Source organism: Leptonychotes weddellii, chromosome 9, assembly GCF_054177405.1.
Source record: "Leptonychotes weddellii isolate Sample4059 chromosome 9, ASM5417740v2, whole genome shotgun sequence".
Lineage (NCBI taxonomy): Eukaryota > Metazoa > Chordata > Mammalia > Carnivora > Phocidae > Leptonychotes > Leptonychotes weddellii.
Genome location: NC_138377.1, coordinates 101,513,139 through 101,535,559, shown reverse-complemented (window position 1 = coordinate 101,535,559; position 22,421 = coordinate 101,513,139). Strand labels below are relative to the sequence as shown.

Sequence of the window (22,421 nt, the reverse complement as noted above, 5' to 3'; positions counted from 1 at the left end):
TAAGAAGATATATAGATGCCTGATAAGCACATGATAACATGCTCACCATCATTAGTCATCAGAGAAATGCAAATCAAACCCACAATGAAACACCATTACATATCCACTAGAATGTTTATAATCAAAAAGACATACTGGGGCACCTGGGTGGCTCAGTCATTAAGCGTCTGCCTTCGGCTCAGGTCATGATCCCAGGGTCCTGGGATCGAGCCCCGCATCGGGCTCCCTGCTCTGCAGGAAGCCTGCTTCTCCCTCTCCCGCTCCCCCTGCTTGTGTTCCCTCTCTCACTGTGTCTCTCTCTGTCAAATAAATAAATAAAATCTTAAAAAAAAAAAAAGACAGATACTAAGTATTGACAGGGACGTGGAGAAATTGAAACCCTCATACACTGCTGATAGGATTGTAAAATAGTGTAGCCACTTTGGGAAATAGTTTGGCAGTTCTTCAAAAAGTTAAACATAAGAGTTACTGTTTGACCTAGCAAGGTATAAACCCAAGAGAAATAAAAACATAGGTTCACAAAAGAGCAAATTTGTTGCAACTTCATTCATAGTAGCTAAAAACTGGAAACGGCCATCAACAAGAGAATGGATAAACAAATTATTATATATTCATACAATATAATATGACTCAAGGAGAAAAATGAATGAGAAATGAATACATGCAACAATATAGATGAATCTAAAATACATATTAAGCAAAATAAACCAGACCAAACAAAAACAAAAACAAAACCATACTATATGATTCCACTTATATGAAGTTTAACAACAGGAAAATTAATGTGATACAAACGAGTATAGGGGTTGCTGTTTGGGGGTTGGGCAGGCGGGTGGGAGACTTACTAAAAGGGGACAGAAGAAAAATTCCTGAGGTGATAGAAATATTCTAGATCTTGTTTTGGGTGGTAGTTACAAGTTATATAAAATTATCAAAACTTATTAAACTGAAAACTTCAGATCTGTGTCCTCTATTGTTTGTAAATCATAACTCAGTATTGTTAGCTTTAAAAGATCGGGATCACGGGGCGCCTGGGTGGCTCAGTTGGTTGGGCGACTGCCTTCGGCTTGGGTCATAATCCCAGGGTCCTGGGATCGAGTCCCTCATCGGGCTCCCAGCTCGGCGGGAAGCCTGCTTCTCCCTCTCCCACTCCCCCTGCTTGTGTTCCTGCTCTCGCTGTCTCTGTCTCTGTCAAAAAAATAAATAAAATCTTTTAAAAAAAATAAATAAAAGATCGGGATCACTGGAACAGCTTGAGTCTAGGAAACAAGTACGGTTCCCAAACCCAGCCTCTCGCCTGTGTAACAAGCCCTGTCAGTGACCACTCCACAGTGCTTCCCTTCTATCAGCAGTGCCTCCAGCAGACCACTTGGGGGCAGCCACGCCTGCCATGGCTAATATTTGCAAGACCTAATTTTCCACCAGCTAGGTTGTTCTGCTGGCAGCTAGAAGTGCTGGGCGCTGCTGTGTAGCCCATTGCCTACACAGCTCATCTTCATCACCACCACCTCTCATAACCTAGCCAGCAGCTCCGAACATGCAACACCCACTGCTTACTACTTGTTGAGTTAGAACAAAAGTGTCCATCCAAACCTGCTCCCACTACCTGCAGGCATAGCACGCCCTGGGTCCCTCAACTTCCCATCCTCTGTCCCTATCATTCCTGTCAACAGCTGGGCATTGCTCATGGTGTTCCTTTGGCTAGCTGATTCCTACTCATCCTTTGAGCGCCCACATGAGTCTCAGATCCTCTGGATACCTCCCTGGACTAGATGCCTCGGTGCCTTCCTTTCCCACCACCCTGTACTATGTTGTTAACTAGGTATCTGTCTCCCCATCAGACTGAGTTCAGGGCCAGGGGTGAAGGAGCAGACCCACATCTGTGTTACACACCATCACCCCACTGCCAGTCTCAGGGACAAGGGACCTTGGTTGAGTAGTGTGTTTGGTAAATGTTTAACAACTGGCTCTTCGGGGGGAAAATGTACATATATATGTTTATTAGGAGTTTTACTGATATAAAGGATGTGTAACACACAACGTATACATAATAAAATATACAATACAGTTTATTGTCAATTCCATATAGCCAATTGATTCTCAAAGAATGCTTTCATCAGTTTTTCCTTTACTCTTGCCTGCATAGCCTACAGTTACAATTGATGAATGAGCATAGATAATTAAAAAATAAATAACAATAAATCAAGCTCTGTATCTGTAATGTTTGCAAATTTCTGTGATGTAAGTACTTCCACCATGGCTGATTTCAAGCTACCAATATGATGCTACTGAATGCTGCATCAGGCAAAGCTGTCCCACAGCACACCCTTACATAGTATTACCACCACACAGATACAAGAAGCCTAAATTAATTCAAGAGCATGAATACTAAAATGCCATAAAGTTATTAGAACGTGATGAGTTTTGAATGATGAGTTGACTATTACTTTTCTTTTAATGCAGCATACTTAATTATAAGCTGATATAATTAAATTTTTTTTAAAGATTTTATTTATTTATTTGACAGAGAGAGACATAGCGAGAGAGGGAACACAAGCAGAGGGAATGGGAGAGGGAGAAGCAGGCTCCCCGCAGAGCAGGGAGCCCGATGCGGGGCTTGATCCCAGGACCCTGGGACCATGACCTGAGCCGAAGGCAGACGCCCAACGACTGAGCCACGCAGGCGCCCCCTGATATAATTAAATTTTTAATAATGGTTGTAGTTTAACAACCAGACTACAAAATGAAAAATTTAATAATTGGCTCTCATGGGCCAGTATGAGCTGCTTCTAGCACTAGTATTATGCTTTTCACTTTTGATTTCAAGGATCTGGCTGTTTTATTCTTTTGTTTTTATATGCAACTTACTATGAGAATAAAAGCTTGGTTATGCATATTCCTCCAAAAAAATTAAATCTTTTTGGGCCAATTAAAACAATAAGTAGTTATTATCATACATGTCTATCCCAGGGCACCTGGGTGGCTCAGTCGGTTAAACTGACTCTTGATTTCGGCTCAGGTCATGATCTCATGGTTGTGAGTTCCAGCCCTGCGTTGGGCTCCATGCTCAGTGTAGAGTCTGTTTGAGATCAGATCTCAGGGCACCTGGGTGGCTCAGTCGGTTAAGCTGACTCTTGATTTCAGCTCAGGTCATGATCTCATGGTCGTGAGTTCCAGCCCTGCGTTGGGCTCCATGCTCAGTGTACAGTCTATTTGAGATCAGATCTCTCCCTCTCCCTCTGTCCCTCCCCCCACTTGTACTTTGTTTCCCAAAGAATGAATGAATAAATAAATAAATAAATAAATAAAATCTTTAACAATACAAAAAATATCATACATGAATGTCCCTAGAACATTTTTGGTTATCACCAAACTCAGAGACTTATTGCCCTGGCATTGTCTGCCAAGGGTGCATGGGCCACTGTAACGCTTGGCTCCTTTGCAAACTTCAACCCTTCCCTGGGTCCAGGTCCTTCACCTCTTCCCAATCCTCACCTCTCTCTGGAACTGCTGATGATCAGCTCCAAAATCCCCAATTCCATAGCATGAAGAATAGTTTAGCCTCCACTTTCTACTCTCTTAAACATTTTAGTCTGAAAACGATTTTACATTTTCTAAAATTATTCATAACACCATAGAACTTTGTAAACATGAGTTATTTACCAATATTTACTATATTATAAATTAAAATATTTCTCTATAATTTCATTTAAAATAACAATAATAGGGGCACCTGGGTGGCTCAGCTGGTTAAGTGACTGACTCTTGATTTCAGCTCAGGTCATGATCTCAGGGTCATTAGATCAAGCCCCATGTGGGGCTCCACGCTCAGTGAGGAGTCTGCTTCTCTCTCCCTCTCTCCCTGCCTCTCCCTCTGCCCCTCTCCACCTTGCTCATGCACTCTCTCTAAATAATAATAATAATAATAAACATAAACTCATTACATGGTAATGTAAAAAAAAATCTTTATTTAAAATAATTACATTTTCCAAAACACACAAAAAAGGTAGTGAGAAATGTGACATTGCTTTACAATTTTGCAGATCTCTTTAATATCTGGATTAATAGAAGACAGCTGAAGTCCCATATCTGCTTCTGAATTTATTTTTTAATTTTGGTGCGGGGCTGGGGCAGAGGCAAAGGGAGACAGAATCTCAAGCAGGCTCCACATCCAGTGCTGAGCCCAACAAGGGCTCAATCTCACAACCTTGAGATCATGACCTGAACCAAAATCAAGAGTCGGACTCAACCAACTGAGCCACCCAGGTGCCCACTTCTGCATTTACTCTGTTGCAATAATACATATCATGAAACCCTTGGAAAATTCCACTGTACCTTCATGAAATAATAAGAATGAAAAAGGCAAATAATGTCTTACTATTGTTATAAAAACAATTTTGACCTTACAGCCCCCACCCCCACCAAGAAAGGATCTTAGGGACCTCTGAAGATCCCTGAATTCCACTTTAAGAACCACTCACTGTTCTAGACTATGTCCTGGGAGTGGGATGCTGACTTTTCACACTCAAAGAAGCCCATCATTCATTCATTCAACAAATACTGTGCACTGAGTATCAGACACTGTTCTTGGGTGCTGGAGATGCAGCTGGGAATAGAACAAAGTCCCTGTCCTCACGGAGCCTACATTCTAATGGGAAGAGACAGGTAGTAAACAATAAACAAATATGGTTATGTCAGGTGATAATAACTGCCATGAAGAAAAATAAAACCAGAAAAGGGAACAGAGATTGAAGGAGGAGGAGTGTTATTTTAGGGTCGTCAGGGAGGCCTCTTGGAAAAGGTGACATTTGAGCAGAGCCTGAAGACTATGAGACAGAGCCAGGGGGATGCGCCTTCCAAGCCAAAGGAGGCACAGGTATGTTCACCGTGTTTGAGGAAAAGCGAGGAAGCTGGTGAGGCTTGAATGGAAGCACTGAGGAGAGTGGGAGATGAGGCCAGAGGAGGGAGGAGTGCTCATATTCTGTGTATACTTTCAAGGGATAGTGTTAATTTCACTGAATCCATGCCCCTCTTTGAGGCTGCAGCAGGTTATATTCTCCAAAAATAGTCACAGCAATATTTCTAGCCCCACATGCTCTCCCAGAATGTTGCCATTTCCCATCAAGAAGTAAAGTGTACTTCCTTTCCCCTTGAACTTGGGCAAGGGCTTAGTGACTTCCTTGATAAACAGAATGTGGCAGAAGTGACACTGTGTGACACCCAAGGCTAGGTCATAAAGCATAATCTGGTTTATGCCTGGTTCTCTCTCTGTCATTGGGTGCTCACCCTGGAATCCAGTCACCATGCTGTGAGGATGCCCAAACTAATCCAAGCAGAAACACCACATGGAGAGGGCCACGTGGAGATCTGAGGCTTTCAGCTGACAGCCAGCAAGAACCAATAGACAAGCAAGTGAATAAACTTTCAGATTGTTCCAGTCCCCAGCCTTCAAGTTCTCCAGCTTGTCTCATGGAAAAAGAGACAAGCCATCCTCGAGATGCCCTGCTTAAATTCCAAACCCACAGAATCTGTAAGCATAACAAATGATTGTTTTACATTACTGAATTTTGAATAATTTCTTATGCGGCAATTGGTAACAAGAACAGAGGCCTCTTGGCATTCTGTGTGACCTTTCCAAAGTACTAATCTAATCAATATAGGCCTGATTAAAATCCTGCAATGATTTATTAGGCTAAAGTCAAAGGTGGTGATCCCACCAAGGCATCAAAAAAGATCTCAGCAATCACTCGGCCTTCTTCCCTCCAGGTTATGACTGGGCAGCTTTGGGGTTCAAGCTGATGGATGGAAGCAGTCCCAAAAGCAGGTTAATATGAAGGAAGTAATAAGGAGCACCTGGGTGGCTCAGATGGTTAAGCGTCTGCCTTCGGCTCAGGTCATGATCTCAGAGCCCTGGGGTTGATCGAGACCCACATCAGGCTCCCTGCTCACTGGGGAGCCTGCTTCTCCCTCTCCTGCTCCCCATGCTTGTGCTCTCTCTCTCTCTCTCTGTCAAATAAATAAATAAAATCTTAAAAAAAAAAAGGAAGTGATAATAGTCTGGCAGGGGCAGTGCCTAGTTCTTGACATTCTTCTCCAATGAACAGAGACCACATAAACACAAGAGAAAACCCAGGGTCTCCTTCCCCGGCTATGCCCCACCCCTCCCTCCTGCCATAAAAAAGCTCCTGGTCATAAAGGATTTCCAGGTGAATTCCTTAAAAGTTTCAAGTAGAAACTGCAACCCTGAGCCACCTGCAGATATGTGTGTTTTAAAGCATGACTTGGTTGATGTGGTAGACTGTCCATAGAATGGTTGCCAACTCTATAAAGACTCCCATGCCTGTATAGACAGGTCAGACCTTCCACCAAGAGGAGCAGCTTATTTCCCTCCTACTAGAATCTAGGCTGGATATTTATCTTGGTTTGACCAACAAAATGCAGGGGAAGTAATAATGTGTGACTTAAAGGCCTAAGCCTTCTGAGGCATCGCAGCCCCCATTTTCATCTTTTGGGGATCAAGCCACTCAAGAAATAAGCTTGTGGAAAAAAGCGCAGCCAGCAGCACTAGCCGTTCCAACCAGCCCAGCTCAGGCACCAGACATGTAAGCGAAGCCACCTTGAGTGTTCCTGCCCTAGTCAAGCTCCCAGCTGAATGCAAAGGAGTGAACCCAGCCAAACTGGGTGGTATGGAAGAACTGCCCAGCAGAGTCCAGCCAAACTACAGAGGCATTGGAAATAATAAACTATTATTTGTAGCCATGATGTGTTTTTTTTGTTGTTGTTGTTTTTAGAGATTTTATTTATTTGACAGAGAGAGAGTACAAGCATGGGGAGCAGGAGGAGAAGCAGGCTCCACGCTGAGCAGAGAGCCCGATGTGGGGCTCGATCCCAGGACCCCAGGATCATTACCTGAGCTGAAGGCAGACACTTAATCGACTGAGCCACCCAGGTGCTCCCAGCCATGACATTTTAAGGTGATTTATTACCCAGCAGTAGGGACCTGAAACAGGTTAACATTTTAAAACATGAAACTGTCATGCAAAACCATGAAATGTTTTAGCATGTTTTCTTGAAAACAGCTGGACTTCAGGGCAGAATCTGAAAGTTGTGCACCCCCAACCCACAATGAAGATATGTGGGCACAAAAGACAACTACTGGGGTGCCTGGATGGCTCAGTCAGTTGGGCGTCTGCCTTCAACTCAGGTCATGATCCCAGGGTCCTGGGATCAAGCCCCGCATCAGGCTCCTTGCTCAGCAGGGAGCCCGCTTCTCCCTTTGCCTGCCGCTCCCCCTGCTTGTGTGCTCTCTCTCTGTGTCAAATAAATAAGTCTTAAAAAAAAAAAAAGATAACTACTTCAGAGATCTGCCTCTCTCCATGACTTCTCCTGGAGGCAGGAATGATGGGGGCTCGTGACATCCACTCATAATTCTATTACCTTTTCCAAGGCAGGTTCACCAAGAAGATCATTAATCAGCAAATACACATAATTTCTAGGCAGAGAGAGTCCTCCCAGAAATTCTGCAAACAAAACATGTTCTTTCCCTTGTTGAAATATATACAATTTATCTTCTGGGACAGTATGTACAGGGTACCTTGTGACTTACTTCAGAACAATAGATGGCAGGCACACTTGGTTAACTTCATCTTTTCCTCAAAAGAAGGAAAGACATAATTAATTACCTGGTGGTAACAGGGAATTCTCATGGCCATAAAGAGGAATTGACCAAGTAGCAACCTGAACTGGAAGGAGCTCCAATTCATCCAGCTTGATATGGGGGCTCTGTTCTGGACTGGTAGGATGGGGGATGGGGTGATAGGGGTGTTATGTAAAAAGACCTGTTTCTAGTCTCACCACCATAGAGAGGTAGGGAAGGGGCAATTGCCAGGAAGAGAGGTGATCCGGGGAAGAGAGAACTGTTTCCTGGCTTCTTCCCAGTGCTCCAGACCCTACGTGGCTCTCTACAGCAACAAAATGACACGGCTCTTCATGAGCCTGACTCCAACAGGACGTGGTGGGAGAAAGGCTCTCTATATATGTAACATTCAGAAAAGCTGATACAGCCGCTCCCCACCGAAACAAAGCCAAAAGTGTTAAATCACACACAAGCAAAATAAAAACCACTGGGCCTGCATTCCTGCCTGTCAACAAACAGCTGCGGCCCAACAGCTCTGGTGGCCTCATGGAGGTTAACATTCTGTTCTGCCTATTTTTTTTTTTTTACCCCACCTTCTGTTTGCCCACAAGCTTTATTGCTCAGTAGGTGAATGGGCAAGGGCAAGCTTGTCTCTGAAAAGTGGGAGTGATGATCCCACGGCAGTATTGGAGGGATAACCTGAGACTATTCCAGGAGGTAAGCACTTACATCACCATTTCCATTTAACAGGAGAGGAAACTGAGACACAGAGAAGTTCCAAAGCTTGACCAAGGGCACAGCTAGCAAGTGGCAGAGCTAGGATGCAAACTCAGGCCATGGGCTCCAGAGTTCATATTCTTAACCACCCCACTAGCTGCTTCTGGGTGTTGGATGGGCAAGCATTTTATAACTTGTCAAAAAACTCAGTGCACCCCTGAAGGATAGTTTTAATTCCGGGAAGGCATAAACTAAGCACTCTGCCCCAGGTCAGAGCTGGAGAAGGAAGAGCAGCCCTGGTGCCCCCCATCCCAGGCAAGCACTGGCAGGGCAGAACTCTACCCTGGAGTCCCAGGACCTTTGTTCCAGATAACTAGAGAGGCCTATAGCTGATGCCTTTCACCCTGCTGCCCCTTCCTCCTCTAGCGGGGGCTAGTGCCAGGATTAAGAACAGATTTGGGGGGCACCTGGGTGGCTCAGTTGGTTGAGCATCCAACTCTTGATTCAGCTTACGTCATGATCTCAGGGTTGTGAGATTGAGCCCTGCATGGGGCTCGTGTTGAGCATGGAGACTGCTTAAGATTCTCTCTCTCCCTCTGCACCCCACAGGCTTGCACACGTGTGCTCCTCTCTCTCACTTAAAGAAAAAAAAAAAAGAACAGATGCTGAAGCCAGGCTATCTGACTTTGTATCTGGCTCTACCTTACTTACGAAATGAGTGGCAGCTATTAAATAGTATTTGTATGAAATGAGTTAGTACATGGTGAGTGCAATCCTTGGCACATAGTAAGTGGTAAGTAAATGTCAGCTATAATTGGTAACTATTCCCTCACCTTATCAGCTCTATACCTTCCTCCCACCCCAAGGTTCTCAAACATCCTGTTTCTTTGGTTTTAGGTCAATTCCCACCTTAGACTTATAATCTTATCTTCTGAGTGCAAAGCTGATCCAAAAGTGGAAGCAATAGGGAATTTCAGGCATCACAGCAGGCTCTTGGAAAGTCTTTTGGGGACCAGAACTCTCCTGGGAACTCTAACTTTGCCCAGGTGAGTAGCTTTTTACTACACTTGTCTCTGGAGTGTGGCAGGAAGATGGGGGGTTGTGGCAACACCCATTTCTTGTGGAGATGGAGAAGGAGCTCTGATGGCTTTTTGCTTCTCCTTCCCCCTCTTACAGTTCTGTCTCCTCACTCATTCTAGGCCCCACATACCTCCTCTCCTCTTCTTCCTCTTGGGACTCAGGTGACTTGGACTGATGGTAGGAAAGCAATTGAATTTCATGCAAGGTTGCTGGCTCACTGGGTCTACACTGCAAACCCCTGTTTTCCATCTCTGGGGCCAGAGCCAGCACAGGAGAAGGAGCAGCCTCAAGGCAGAAGCTCGGCTGGTGTTAGGACTCGTGGGTCCTGTCCTGGCTGGCTCATGGGCAAAAGCAGTAACTGGAAGTGAGACATGGTGAGGAGGCTGGGCTGGTGGGGACAGAGATGGGGAGCTAGAATCAGAGCACCTCCCTAGGGCCTGGGACTCAGTCTGTGAGAAGAGATGTCAGGCCTGGGCAGGGACTCCTCCATGGCTGAGCTCTTGCTCTCTCCCAGGCCAAGTTCCCCCACCAAGCTTCATTGCCTAGCAGTGTTAAATTTACAAGGAGCTCTGATAGCTATAGTCCTACTCAGCCTTCAAGAAAGCCCTGTAAATCGGTGACTGCACTTATGCTCAATGACCAAGGACTGGAAAACAATCTTAGAACAATTGTCATTCATGCAGCTGTTTAGCAGATATTTATTGGCGCTTCTGGGTGGCTCAGTGGGTTAAGCGTCTGACTCTTGGTTTTAGCTCAGGTCATGATCTCATGATCTTGAGATGGAGCCCTGCTTTGGGCCCTGTGCTCAGGGAGAAGTCTGCTTAGGGATTCTCTGTCTCTGCCCCACTACCCCCCCACACACCTCACACCCTAGCATGCGTGCTCTCTCTCAAATAAATAAATAATCTTAAAAAACAACAACAAAACATTTGTTAAGTGCTTTCCGTATGCCAGGAAATAAATTTGGCTTTCCTGATTCAAGGTCTTTCCACATATTTGCTTCAATATGTTGATTGCCTCTCCTCCTAAATTTGCCTCCCAAATACTCCCCTTCTGCTGTGGTTTTGAAATATCTACAAATTTTTTGACACTGCTCCCTTCAAGAAGTAGAACCTAATTCCTTTTCAGAGGAAGTTGGACTACAAAATGTATTGTGGCTTCCTGCTCATTTTCTCTATCTCTCTTTCTCATCACCTGCTCGGGGGAAGCCCACTGTTATGTCATGAACACATCTATGGAAACATCCAATGTGATAAGGAACTGAGGCCTCTAAGCAACATGTGAGTAAGAAGGGGAGCAGATCCGCCAGACCCAGCCGACATCTTGGCTGCACCCTCAGGAAAGGCCCTGAGCTAGAACCACCCTTATTAGCTGCTCTTGGGTCTGTAGCCCTCAGAAACTGTAAGATATGAATTTTTTGTTTCAACCTGCTGAGTTTTGGGGATAATTTTTTATGCAGCAATAGATAACCAATATATCTTCCCCACTGTAGGAACCCTGCTCTCCCCCAAAATCAACTCATACTTTTAATAGGCAGCTCACATCATTTGAGGGACTGGTGCTGCATTGGCTAGGCTTGGGCTCCAGCCTAGCCACCCTACCACCTCCTCTGAGAGTGAAAGGAGTCTAAGCTGCCACTAACTAGTCCCTAACATATCAGGAAAACGGCTCTTGCCAAGGCTTTGCCCATTTTCCTTTCCTTTCACTAGCTTTCTTTCCCCCTCACCTCCCTTCAAAATCTTTTAAAATGTATTTTAATCTCCAATAATATGTGAAAAATATTAGCCAACATTTCCTGAGAATCTACCAGCCAAGTTTCTAAGACTGCTATGTGTCTCACAACCAGTTTAGGAGACCGGTTCCTATGTCAGCCCCATTTCACAGCTGAGAAAACCAAGGCACAGGAACTAAGTAAATTGCCCAAGGTCACATAGAAGCGAAAAGGCGGTAATGAAGCTCAGGCTCCAAGGTCAGTACCTCATGTACACAGGCTGTTCCAAGGCTCTGTGCTTAATTCTGTATTCAGTAGTTCTTTTCTTAAAGAGGCTCACAAAAACTGGATGCTGCCTCAGAGGTAACAGATGCTGTATGCTCTTTTCTTAAAGATATTTTAAAAATACATTTACATCTACAAACGCACACATATGGAAATAGATCCTCCCCCCACCCGCGCGCCTTAAAAAAAAAAAAAAAAAACTTGTGGCCCTACCCAGCTCTTTTAACAGAAAGCCTTGACTGTCTTTCCACGTCTCTAACCGTCGCGGGGTCTGCGCCACCCGGACGCAAATGTACTTGCCCACCTTCCCAGAGTCGAGCCCTCTACTCCCCTCCCAACCGCGTTCGCCCCTTCTCCAGGGTTCCTCGCCCCCCTCCTTGTCCCTGTTTGCTCTCTCACCTCGCCCCTCCCCTCCCCCGCGCGTATCCTCGCTCCGTCCCCAATCCTAGCTGCCTGCGCATTTCTCCCCCCTTCCTGCCTCGCCCAGGTGCATCACCGCCCACCCGTTTTTTCACCCCCACTAGCCCCTCTTCCGCCCCCGCTTCCTCCCGGCCAATCTCCTCATCCTTACAGTTCCCCCACTCCTCGAACCTTCCCGCCCTCCCTCTACCCCACTGCCCAGCTGGAGCGCACAGCCGGCAGGCTGGGACGCGCGCTGACAGGGTAATGAATGGCTTCAGCGGTAATTAGCGACCCGGCGGCTAATCACGATGTACATTTACATTTTAAGTGCTGCAGAGGGAGCGGGGAAGGGGAGAGGGGCCCGGAGGGAATGCGGGCCTTTTCCGCGCTCTCCCTTCCCTGGGGAGCGAAGTGAATCTGAGTGTTCTACAGCTGGGGGTAGGAGAAGGGGGAGGCGGAGGCTTCGCGAGCCAACCCAGGCGGCCGCAGAACAGCCGCGGGCTAACCGGACGCAAACCGGGAGCTCCCAGGCCCCTTCCACCAAATTGCATATCCGGCCTATATCCCCTCCAAGTGAAGGTTCGGCCTAGGCTTGCATACTCCTGCGGATGGAGAGCTCGCTTCTTCCCTAACCAGACCGTTCTAACGTAGATCCCACCCGCTCCAGGACTTTTTCCCAGGCCTAGCCGAAACTGCTGCCCTTTAAGTCCCACAACTACCCCGGTCTTACGGAATGTGAGGTTCCCTCCGCCCCGCCACGCGCTGCAGTCAGTCTTTGTGTTCTCTCAAGGCTGCTGTGCCTCCGCTACTGTGGCTGTTCCTCATGGGGCCCGCGAGAGCTGGGGCAGAGCCGAAGTCCCGGCTCCAAGCGGAACACGATCCCGAGGGCCCCTGAGCCTAGCGCGCGGGCAGGAGATCCCGGAAGGAGTCGGTCACTCAGATGCTGGGGCGCAAAGTCCACCAGCTCCTGCCATTCCCCAAGGGGCGGTAATGGGGTTAGCCGGGGTTCTGAACAGCAGGGGCCGAGAGCTAGGACAAACAAGATGCCCAGGAGGCGACAACAGCTGTGAGAAGGGAGAGGGGACCCCGGCAGCCCCGTCTCAGGACTGGGACCCAGCTCCCCCCAGGCACTGTCAGGCCGCTGGCACTTTCAGGTTTCGCGCGCGCTGCAGCTCTCCCTGCACCACCCCGCCCCGCCGGGTGCTAGGCACCCCCACCCGGATCAGGTCTGCACCGCTCCCTCTGTCTGACCCTGCGCTTGCGCGAGGGGCGTGGAAGGGTGAAGGGCGAAGCCCTAGGGCAGTTCTGGGGAAGGTCCAGCTCCTTCTAACTTCTCTCGCATCATCAGCCCTTCAACCCCAGCCTCACCCTCACCGTCCACCTCTCCCGGCAGGATGTCCAGGCCACTCTCCCAGTCCGGTGGCGTTCCCAGTAGCTTCATAACGCCCCCGAGGCTTCAACTTACCACCTTCCTCCCTTCTCCCCCTCAGAACCTGCCTTCATCCAGCCTCCTTTTTGAAAAAGGACCCCACTGGGTCTCAGGGGGCCAAGGCTGACTGACAACGAGTTCCACCTGGGAAGAAGGAGGATCCGCGTTACCAAGGGACAGTGCCTGGCTTACCCTAAAGCATGCAGCTCTAATAGTGGCCGCTCCATGGGTGGAGGGAGCTTAACTCCCCTTGGGAAGGGCTCTCCTTGTTCTCTTCGCATTCGCCTCAGGGACAGCCTGGCCCAGGAGTGTACGGGGGTCCGGGAGCCTCCAGCTCCGGTTAGGCGCGGCGAGCTGAGACCTCAGTCTCCCGCCGCCCTGCGAGGACCACGCCGCGACGTAGTCGTCCGAGGGCAGCGCGGAGCGCAGCGGCAGCCAGCGCCTCCGCACTCTGCTGACCGTGCACAGGCTGTCCTTGAGGCGAGAAGAGCGGCTCGGGCGCGGGAGGGACGGAGTGGGAGGGTTCCCCTGAGGAGTGGGGGAAAGAGGCCCCAGCAGGCCTCTCGGAAAGCCCTCCTTGAGAGGGGACAAGGGGCGGCCTTCCGTTGGAACGCTCAAGGGCTCGGGGACCCGGCTTGAAGCGGCTTTTGCATCGCAAACACAGTTTTTATTTAGGTCGCCTGTTTATGAGGGTTGGCTCAGGGAGGGCAGATGGCGATTATAGGGGAACTTCTCCCGGCAGGTCACCCCTTGGCGCTGCCATTACACCTCACGGTGCGCACCGCTCCCTTGCCCCTGTAGCTAGACTCGGGACTGGATCCTAGAGGCGGCCGAGGCTAGGACGCGGGCGGGCCGAGCCGAGTTAGGGGCGGAGCCTGGCGGAAGGGGCGGGGGTTCCCAGGCTCCCAGGCGGGGCCTCCGCTAAAGGCGCGGAGCACCCGGCGCCGAGAGCGCTGCGTAGAGCAGCGCCCACTGAAGTCGGAGCGGTGGATCGCGCCGTCCCAGCCCGGCCGCCAGCGTCCACGCCGCTCCCTCACCCTTACCCCTGCCCGCCCTTGCCAGGCGCGACCGGCGGCCATGCGGCCCCAGGGCTGAGGCGGCCCCATGCGAAGCCCGCGTCCCCGCGGTCCGGGCAACGACGGCGCATGGAGAACTTCCGTAAGGTGCGCTCCGAGGAGGCGCCGGTGGGGGGTGGGGCCGAGGGGGGCGGCCCGGGCTCCAGCCCCTTCGCGGACCTTGCGCCGGGCGCTGTGCACATGCGGGTCAAAGAGGGCAGCAAGATCCGGAACCTGCTGGCTTTCGCCACCGCCAGCATGGCGCAGCCAGCCACGCGCGCCATCGTCTTCAGCGGCTGCGGTCGGGCCACCACCAAGACCGTCACGTGCGCGGAGATCCTCAAGCGCCGCCTGGCGGGCCTGCATCAGGTCACGCGGCTGCGCTACCGGAGCGTGCGCGAGGTGTGGCAGAGCCTCCCGCCGGGGCCCACACCGGGTCAGAAGCCTGGCGAGCCGGCCGCCAGTCTCAGTGTACTTAAGAACGTGCCCAGCCTCGCCATCCTACTTTCCAAGGATGCACTGGATCCGTGCCAACCCGGTTACCAGCCCCCGAACTCCCATTCTGGACCCTCGTCCCAGCCAACTGCACCGACGTCCAAGAGGAGCCTAGGGGAACCGGCGGCTGGAGAAGGCTCTGCGAAGCGGTTACAGCCTGAGCCAAGAGCTGCGGAAGAGGAGCGGATGGCCTGAGAGCTCGTGGGTCTGGGCCACGTAGACGCTCTGGATCTCACCCCCAGCGCCTCAACCTTGAGACATATCTCCAGCCTTTCACGCCTCGGTCCTCTGGACATAGCTCCTCAGACGGTCGGCATGGACCCCAGGGCAACAAGAGAACGACCCCAGGGAAGCTTCATTCCACCACTTGTGTTGCCTGAAGACGCAGAACTCCACCTTCAGCTTTTCTGAGCCATACTGGAACCTTCTTCAGGGCGGGAGTGGTTGGCAGTAGGACTCTTGAGCCTTGCTCAGGACCCCCAAGGGTTAAAGGCATCCAGTATTCATGAGGGGAGCCCCCCCACCCCACCCCCGAGTGTGTAAGCTGAGGAGAGCTCCTGGAATCACCTCCACCATTGGCGGCTGAGGGCAAGGGGTGAGAAACAGACTGCTTGAAGGCAAGGGAGTCTGAGTTGGGCGGGGGGAGGTTCTATTCTGCCCCTCACCCCGGGAGACCACTTCCTTTCTAGTTTTCCTTACCCTGCTGTTAAGGAGCATCCTGAGATCGTGGTGCAGGGACAGTCCCCTTCCCCACGGACCCAGAAGGAGAGACCCAGGACAGAACTCTCTTTGCCTTCTCCCCTGAGTCTCAGAGCTGGAGTCCTGCTTCCATTAAAACACACAAAAATGGCTCTGGCCCCAGGTTTCTTCCTTAGCACTTAACCTGCGTGGAAACTGCTTTGGCCTGCCCCCTAGTGTCTCAGTACCCTCCAGCCTGGAGTCCTTGGCCTTTGGAATCTTCAGGGTCAGGCACAGAGACTGGACAGCTTCAAACTGGAACCAGAGGCACATTGCCCAGTCCCTGGCTTCTCCCTCTCCCAGTCTTCCCTGTCTGGCTCTAGCCTCAGGGGCTTGTGGCCAGAAGGGGGCCTTTGTCCCCTGGTGCATTACCACTGAGGGAAAGGGAGGAGCACATTGCTTTTCTGGGAGGGAAGGAAGGCAAGCACCAGTGAACTCTCCTGGGGGTCACTGCCAAGGGAGGCACACCCCACTGGGCTCCCTAAACCTGCAGCCTCCTGCCAATTGACAGCCGTATCCAGAAAGCTGGCACAAAACCCCTCATCACCATCCATAGGATCTCCCCTTCACTGCTCTCTTTCTCTCTCAGAAAGGACAGCACACCCTTGGGAGAGGGGGAGGAGAGAGATTGAGCACAAATCCACTGCTGGAAATTACTATTCAGCAGAGAAGCTGGAACTTGGGCTGTGAATCACTGCAGGCTCCCTGATAAGCTGCAGCCTCCAGCCCTGCACAGCTGTCTGTTGAGAGATAACAGCCTCATAAGCCTCTTTGTCCAAGTCAGCTGGGGCTGGGGGTAGGGGAGGAATGCTGTGTGCTGAAAGGACTCTAGCGGGTAAGGGGGCCGGGGGGGGGCAGGGGGGCACCTAGCCCCAGGATCTCAGAAACACACCCTACCACGTGCAACTCAACAGCACCTCTGAAAGGAGATGGGGAAGAATGTAAGTCACTTTGCTGGCAGAACCCTGAAATAAATCCTTCCAGCAACAAGAGGTGAGTTTCGGCAGCTGACAGGAGGGGCTCTTTAGGGAGTTCTCACCTACCCATATCCCCTTGAGCTTTGGATCAGTGAGCCCTGTCATCCAGACTCTGGCACTGTTTGCCCTCCCCAATTTCTTGTTCTTGATGAGTCCCTACGAAGGGCCAAGGGGTTTATGTGTGCTTGTCCGACTCTCATGGGTGGTCCAAGAAGGTTGGAAAAAATGCACTATCCTTTTTTTAAAGATTTTATTTATTTGACAGAGAGAGACACAGCGAGAGAGGGAACACAAGCAGGGGGAGTGGGAGAGGGAGAGGCAGGGAGAGTGGGAGAGGGAGAAGCAGGGAGAGTGGGAGAGGGAGAAGCAGGGGGAGTGGGAGAGGGAGAAGCAGGCTTCCCGCCAAGCAGGGAGCCCGATGCGGGGCTCGATCCCAGGACTCCAGGATCGTGACCTGAGCCCAAGGCAGACGCTTAACGACTGAGCCACCTAGGTCCCCAAAAATGCACTATCCTGACAGCTAAGGTGCCCTGGGCTGGTCCTGGGCTTGTGCATCTGAAGTAAATGATAAAACTCGGAAGAGGTCCTGCATGGTAGATGCTTATAGAAGACTGGTCTTGGTTCTGGAAAAGGGCCAACTTTCCAGAACCAGGATCTGAAGTCCTGATTGCCTGGTCACCAGGACATGCAAGCAGCAGCTTGTCAGGGGAGGCTGCAGAGGCTTTCTTTTCTTGATGGTAGGGAACAGATTAAGTCCCTTTCCTGCCTAGAAATTGATCCTGCAGTATGGGGAGGAGAAGGGCTTGTTTCCCCACCTTCAGAGCATTAACCTGCCCTGATGGGCTGAGCTTCCGCCTCCCATGCCAGAAGGCAGGTTATGAGACACTTTCCTTTCTGCACCCCCACTCCACCCCAGCAGGTTGAGTTCCCAGGTTTTTGATAGGTGCTCGTGGTGCCAGTGGAACCCAGCACCCATGAGCACCCTACCCCTGCCTTACTGATCCTCTGGCCCTACTGACCCAGAAGCAGGCTCCAAAGGAAGGTGACCGATATCCCTATCCACCCCCACCCCCAAGACTGAGGTGGGAACCTGAGAAGTGTTGGAATAAGTGAGGTGGGGGGGGTGGCTACAGGAGCACCTCAGAGATGGCTCACTGACTACAGGCAGAATGGGAGGGAGCGGAAGCTGCTGTGTGAGACCCCATCATTCCAATAGTGACCTCTATCCAGGAGCTTTCTGGGCCCTGTCTTGGGGCACTTGCAGGCTAGGGGTGGAAGTGAAGGCTCACACCCATAAAATTGTCAGGTCACACAATCAAAATCCATTTGGGAATATAAATGTATATATAATCCAAGGCCGGAGCTCGTGGTCAGATGGGCAGTGGATCTCCAGTGGGGCCTTAAGGGACTTCATTGTTGTTGTGCCAGATCCTAGTCTAGGCACACGGTGGGGCAGGGTGGCGGGGGGTGGGAGATCACAGTAGAATCAGACATTGTTCCTGCTCAAGGATGTCCCAGTTAGTAGAAAGAAAGAAAAGAAAGTTACAATACAATGCAATGATAGTGGGAGAAGGTGGGAGCTCTTGAGAAGGGGCACTTAATGCACCCAGAGGTGCTGATGGAGGTGGTTCCCCGAGGATCAGAAGCCAGCAGAACAGGACTGGACAGGCAGTTCCCGGCAGAGCACAGAGAGGTGATGCTGTGCCTGGTGTTGCAGCAGCCACAAGTATCTGAAGGATACGTGGCAAGAGGCAGGTGGGGCTGGAGTACCAGGTTGGAGCCTCCTGGTAGCCTCCCTGAAGTAAGTGGGAGGCCAGTGGGAGCCAGGGAGTGCCCCAGTTTGATTGGCATCTGTAAAGGATCCCTCTGACACCTGTGTAAGTGGGCAGTGGATTGGAAGGGGCCGGACTGGATCCCCAAGGACACAAGGAGGTAAGAGATGGTGTTACAGGATTTCTTTTTCTTCGGTGCCGGTGGCTCTTGGTCACGCTGCTTCGAAGAATGAAGAGGTAGATCAGGCAGAGTGGTGGGCAGCAAAGCAGCTTTATTGAGAGACAGTACAAAGCTCCCAAAGAGGGACAGGACCCGAGAGGGTTGCCACCAGAGTTTCTAAGCCTAGGGGTTTTTACGGGCCTGTTAGCGGGGGCTGTTTTCATCTGATGAACCCTCCCTGCACCTGTCATCCAATCAGGTTTTTGTCATCTACCTATCACATGGGCAAGGGTGGAGGGCTCCTTCCAGGGTGGTGTAAGATCCTTTCAAGGATGGTTTCCTCTTGGAGGGGGGGGGGGGCTTGTCCCTGCCTACCTGTCTTCCAACTATCCTTCATCAATGGGACCATGGGACTGTGGTAGTAGGGAGGGAGATGGAGACAGATTTGAGAGCTACCCAGGCTAGGTAGGATTTCACTGCCATTACAGCCAGATCAGAGTGGGGCTTCTCCTTGCGGCATTAACCCTACCTGGCCAGGGCTTGGCCTGCTTTCTTGGCATCCCAGGGGACATGCTATGTAAGGGCCAAACTATAAAGCCTTTGGAGGGGAAGAGGTCCACAATTTCAAACTGGTAAAAGCTTTAGGAGCTGTTGTCCATTGGCCATGAATCTGCCAGGCATGTTCACTGCACAGTAGGGGAAAAACCTGAGTAAGACACTCTCCCACACTTATCCCTTAACAGGAACCTCCTCACCCTGCCATCTCCCAGCCTCTACCCCATTAATCCTGCACTTTGGGCTGTTGCTATGCCCACACTGCTAGGGATGCTCTAGTCCCCTCTATTTCACTGAGATGTTGCAACACCTCCAGGTCTCCCAAGAGAAGGATAATTGATGAAAGCAAGGGAGGGAGGGAAGGGAAAGGAGGAAGGGAGGAAAGGAGAAAATATAGCCACAGAAGGGTGTCCTTGGTGACACCAGGTTTCTTCCTAGAGCACAGATCTTAGTTTGTAATTGTGCCCTCATTAGTATGATCCTCTGGTTGTCAGTCACCCCCAATAAACCAGAAGCTGTGACTGAATGGATCCTGCCTTCCTTGCTCCCTACCCAGCTCTTGGCACATAGGAAGCCCACAGAGCTGTTGACTGAATGAATAAAGTCTGGTTGAGCCAGATTTATGAACTGTTCTGATGCCACATCAAAGTCCTTAACTGTCAAGGATGGTGGCCAAATCTTCCCCTATGTCCACCAAGCTTCTCTTCCCATCTAGGCCCTTAGGTTCTACCTGCTTTTAGAAAGGAAGCACCACCATAGTGATTGGATTTGTATGTCCAGCATGAGGATTTGGGCTTTGTGTCACACCTGCTGATTATGATAGATATTGTGGGTTGAAGTGTGTCCCCCCAAAAGATATGTTGAAGCCCTAACTCTGGTACCTGTGAATGTGACCTTATTTTGAAACAGGATCTTTGCAGATGTAATTAATATGTAAGAATAGGTCATACTGAAGTAGGGTGGGTCCTTAACCTAGTATGACTGGTGTCCTTAAAAAAGAGAAGACACAGACACGCAGAGAGAAGAACAACACAGGAAGATGGAGACAGAGATTGGAGTTATGCAGCTGCGAACTAAGGAATGCCAAGGATTGCCAGCAAACAATAGAAGCTAAGAAAAATGCATGGAACAGATTCTTCCCTAGATCTTTCAGAGAGAACATGGTCCTGCCGGTATCTTGATTTTGGATTTCAAACTTCCAGACCTGTGAGAAAATAAATTTCTGTTGTTTTAAGTCACTCAGCCTGTGGTATTTTGGTATAACAGCCTTTGAATCAAATACAATACGTATTCTCACCACGTTCAGTGGAAATAGGGAAGAGGAATGTAGGGTGTTTGCCAAGGTCCTTGTTACCAGAATTTCCAGTCCTATATTGTGAGAGGCTCCCTACTCTGCAGGCCTGTGCTACCAAATATAATGCCTGGCGTCACATTGAACATATAGGCTTTGGAGAAACTCAAGCTGTGATTTGGGACAAGTTAATTCTTCTTTGAGCCTCAACTTTTTCATCTGCAAAATGGGCCAGATTACTGTGGGATAAAGGATATAATATCTTGCTTCCAAACCGTGGTTCATCAGCAGAATCAACCTAGGACACTTGTTAAAAATACAGATTGCCTGGGCTGACCTCCAAACCAACAGGATCAGAATCTCCTAAGAAGGACCTGGAAATCGGTTTTGTTTTTTTTTTAAGATTTTATTTATTTGAGAGAGAGAGAGCACAAGAGAGGGGAGAGCAGAGGGAGAAGAAGACTCCCCGCTGAGCAGGGAGCCCGATGCAGAACTCGATCCTGGGACTCCAAGAATGACTTGAGCCGAAGGCAGTCGCTTAACCAACTGAGCCACCCAGGCACCCGGAAATAGGTATTTTAATAAGATCCTCATATGGGGGGCACCTGGGTGGCTCAGTCTGTTAAGTGTCGGCCTTTGACTCAGGTCATGATCCTAGGGTGCTGGGATTGAGCCCTACATCAGGGAGCCTGCTTCTGTTCTGTCAAATAGAATCTTTTTAAAATTAAAAAAAAAAAGATCCTCATGATTTTTTTTGTTTAAAGATTTTATTTATTTCTTTAAGGGAGAGAGAGAAAGGACGAGCTGGGGGAGGGACCAAGGGAGAAGAAGGCTCCCCACTGAGCAGGGAGCCCAACACTGGTCTGGATTCCAGTACCGCAGGATCATGACCTGAGCCAAAGGCTGATGCTTTAAGCGACTGAGCCACCCAGGCACCCCTAGATCTTCATATGATTTTTGATAGTTAATCAGGGTTGACTATTCCCTGAGCTAAAATATAGAGAACAGCACTCAGACTGGTAGAAGAGACATAAAATTAAATCCCCTTCTCTTTCCCTTCAGCCAACTTGAACCCTTTTCTGGAGAGAAAACTTAACTGTTAAAGAACTACTGTGAGCTGCCTCCTAGAGGTGGTTCTGGGAAAGAGAGACTGGGCTCCAGGAGCTGGGAGGCGGAGGGGGATGGGCAGCTAATAGACTCAGAGTTTCCCTGCCCTGGGCCTGTTTCCAGAAAGGAAACTGAGGGTGTGGGTTCCAGCTCAATCAGCTACAAAGACTTCGCTTTCTTTTTTAAAAAAATAAAAAGGTATAAGGATGTGGAAAAACTGCAACCTGCATTATGTTGCTGGCAGGAATGCAAAGTGGTAGAGGCTGCTTTGGAATAATTTGGCAATTCTTCAAAGAGTTAAACATAGAGTTACCATTTGGCCCATATGATACTCCTACAGGTATACCCAAAAGAACTGAAAATATACGTCCATACAAAAACATGTACACAATGTTCATAGCAGCCTTATTCCTAACGGCCAAAACATGGAAACAACTCAAATGTCCATAAACTGATGAATGGGTAAACAAAATGTGGTATATCCATATAATGGAGTATAAGTCTGCCATAAAAAAGAATGAGGTACTGATTCATGCTACAACATGGATGAACCTTGAAAACATTATGCTAAGTGAAAGATACCAGACACACAAAAAAACACATATTGTATGATTCTGTTTATATGACATGTCCAGAATAGGCAAATCCAGAGAGACAGAAGGCAGATTAGTAGTTGTTTAGGATAGGGTTGGTGGGTGCCATTGGGTAGAGAGATTCTTTTTGGGGTGATGAAAATATTCTAGAATTAGTGATAGTGATTACACATCAGAGTGAATATATTACAACTGAACTGTGCACTTCAAAAGGGGAGATCTTATGTGGTATATATATATACAATGGAATATTATGCAGCCATCAAAAGGAATAAGATCTTGCCATTTGCAATGACGTGGATGGAACTGGAGGGTATTATGCTGAGCGAAATAAGTCAAACAGAAAGACATGTATCATATGACCTCACTGATATGAGGAAATCTTAATCTCAGGAAACAAACTGAGGGTTGCTGGAGT

At 49.4% G+C, this 22,421-nt stretch overlaps 2 protein-coding genes across 3 annotated transcripts in view; one reads left to right on the top strand and one right to left on the bottom strand.

Moving 5' to 3' along the window:
- Window positions 1-13,648, bottom strand: part of SCAMP5 (secretory carrier membrane protein 5) — a 37,245-nt gene extending 23,597 nt beyond the window's left edge. The window contains exon 1 of one of the 2 annotated variants that reach the window (XM_031017934.2): window positions 13,453-13,648. The gene's annotated coding sequence lies outside the window, so the exon portion shown is untranslated. Of the gene's footprint in view, window positions 1-12,561; window positions 12,692-13,452 lie in introns of those variants that run through there. The other variant, XM_031017937.2, reaches the window with a different exon arrangement.
- Window positions 13,649-14,172: 524 nt separating this feature from the next.
- RPP25 (ribonuclease P/MRP subunit p25) lies at window positions 14,173-20,250 on the top strand. The gene has a single exon (XM_006747098.3). It carries the CDS (start codon window positions 14,406-14,408, stop codon window positions 15,003-15,005), a length of 600 nt encoding a protein of 199 aa, XP_006747161.1. The 5' UTR covers window positions 14,173-14,405; the 3' UTR covers window positions 15,006-20,250.
- The last annotated feature ends 2,171 nt before the right edge of the window (window positions 20,251-22,421 follow it).

Excerpts from the sequence above, each read along its gene's own strand:
- RPP25 (XM_006747098.3), top strand. The coding sequence starts at position 14,406 with ATGGAGAACTTCCGTAAGGTGCGCTCCGAGGAGGCGCCGGTGGGGGGT.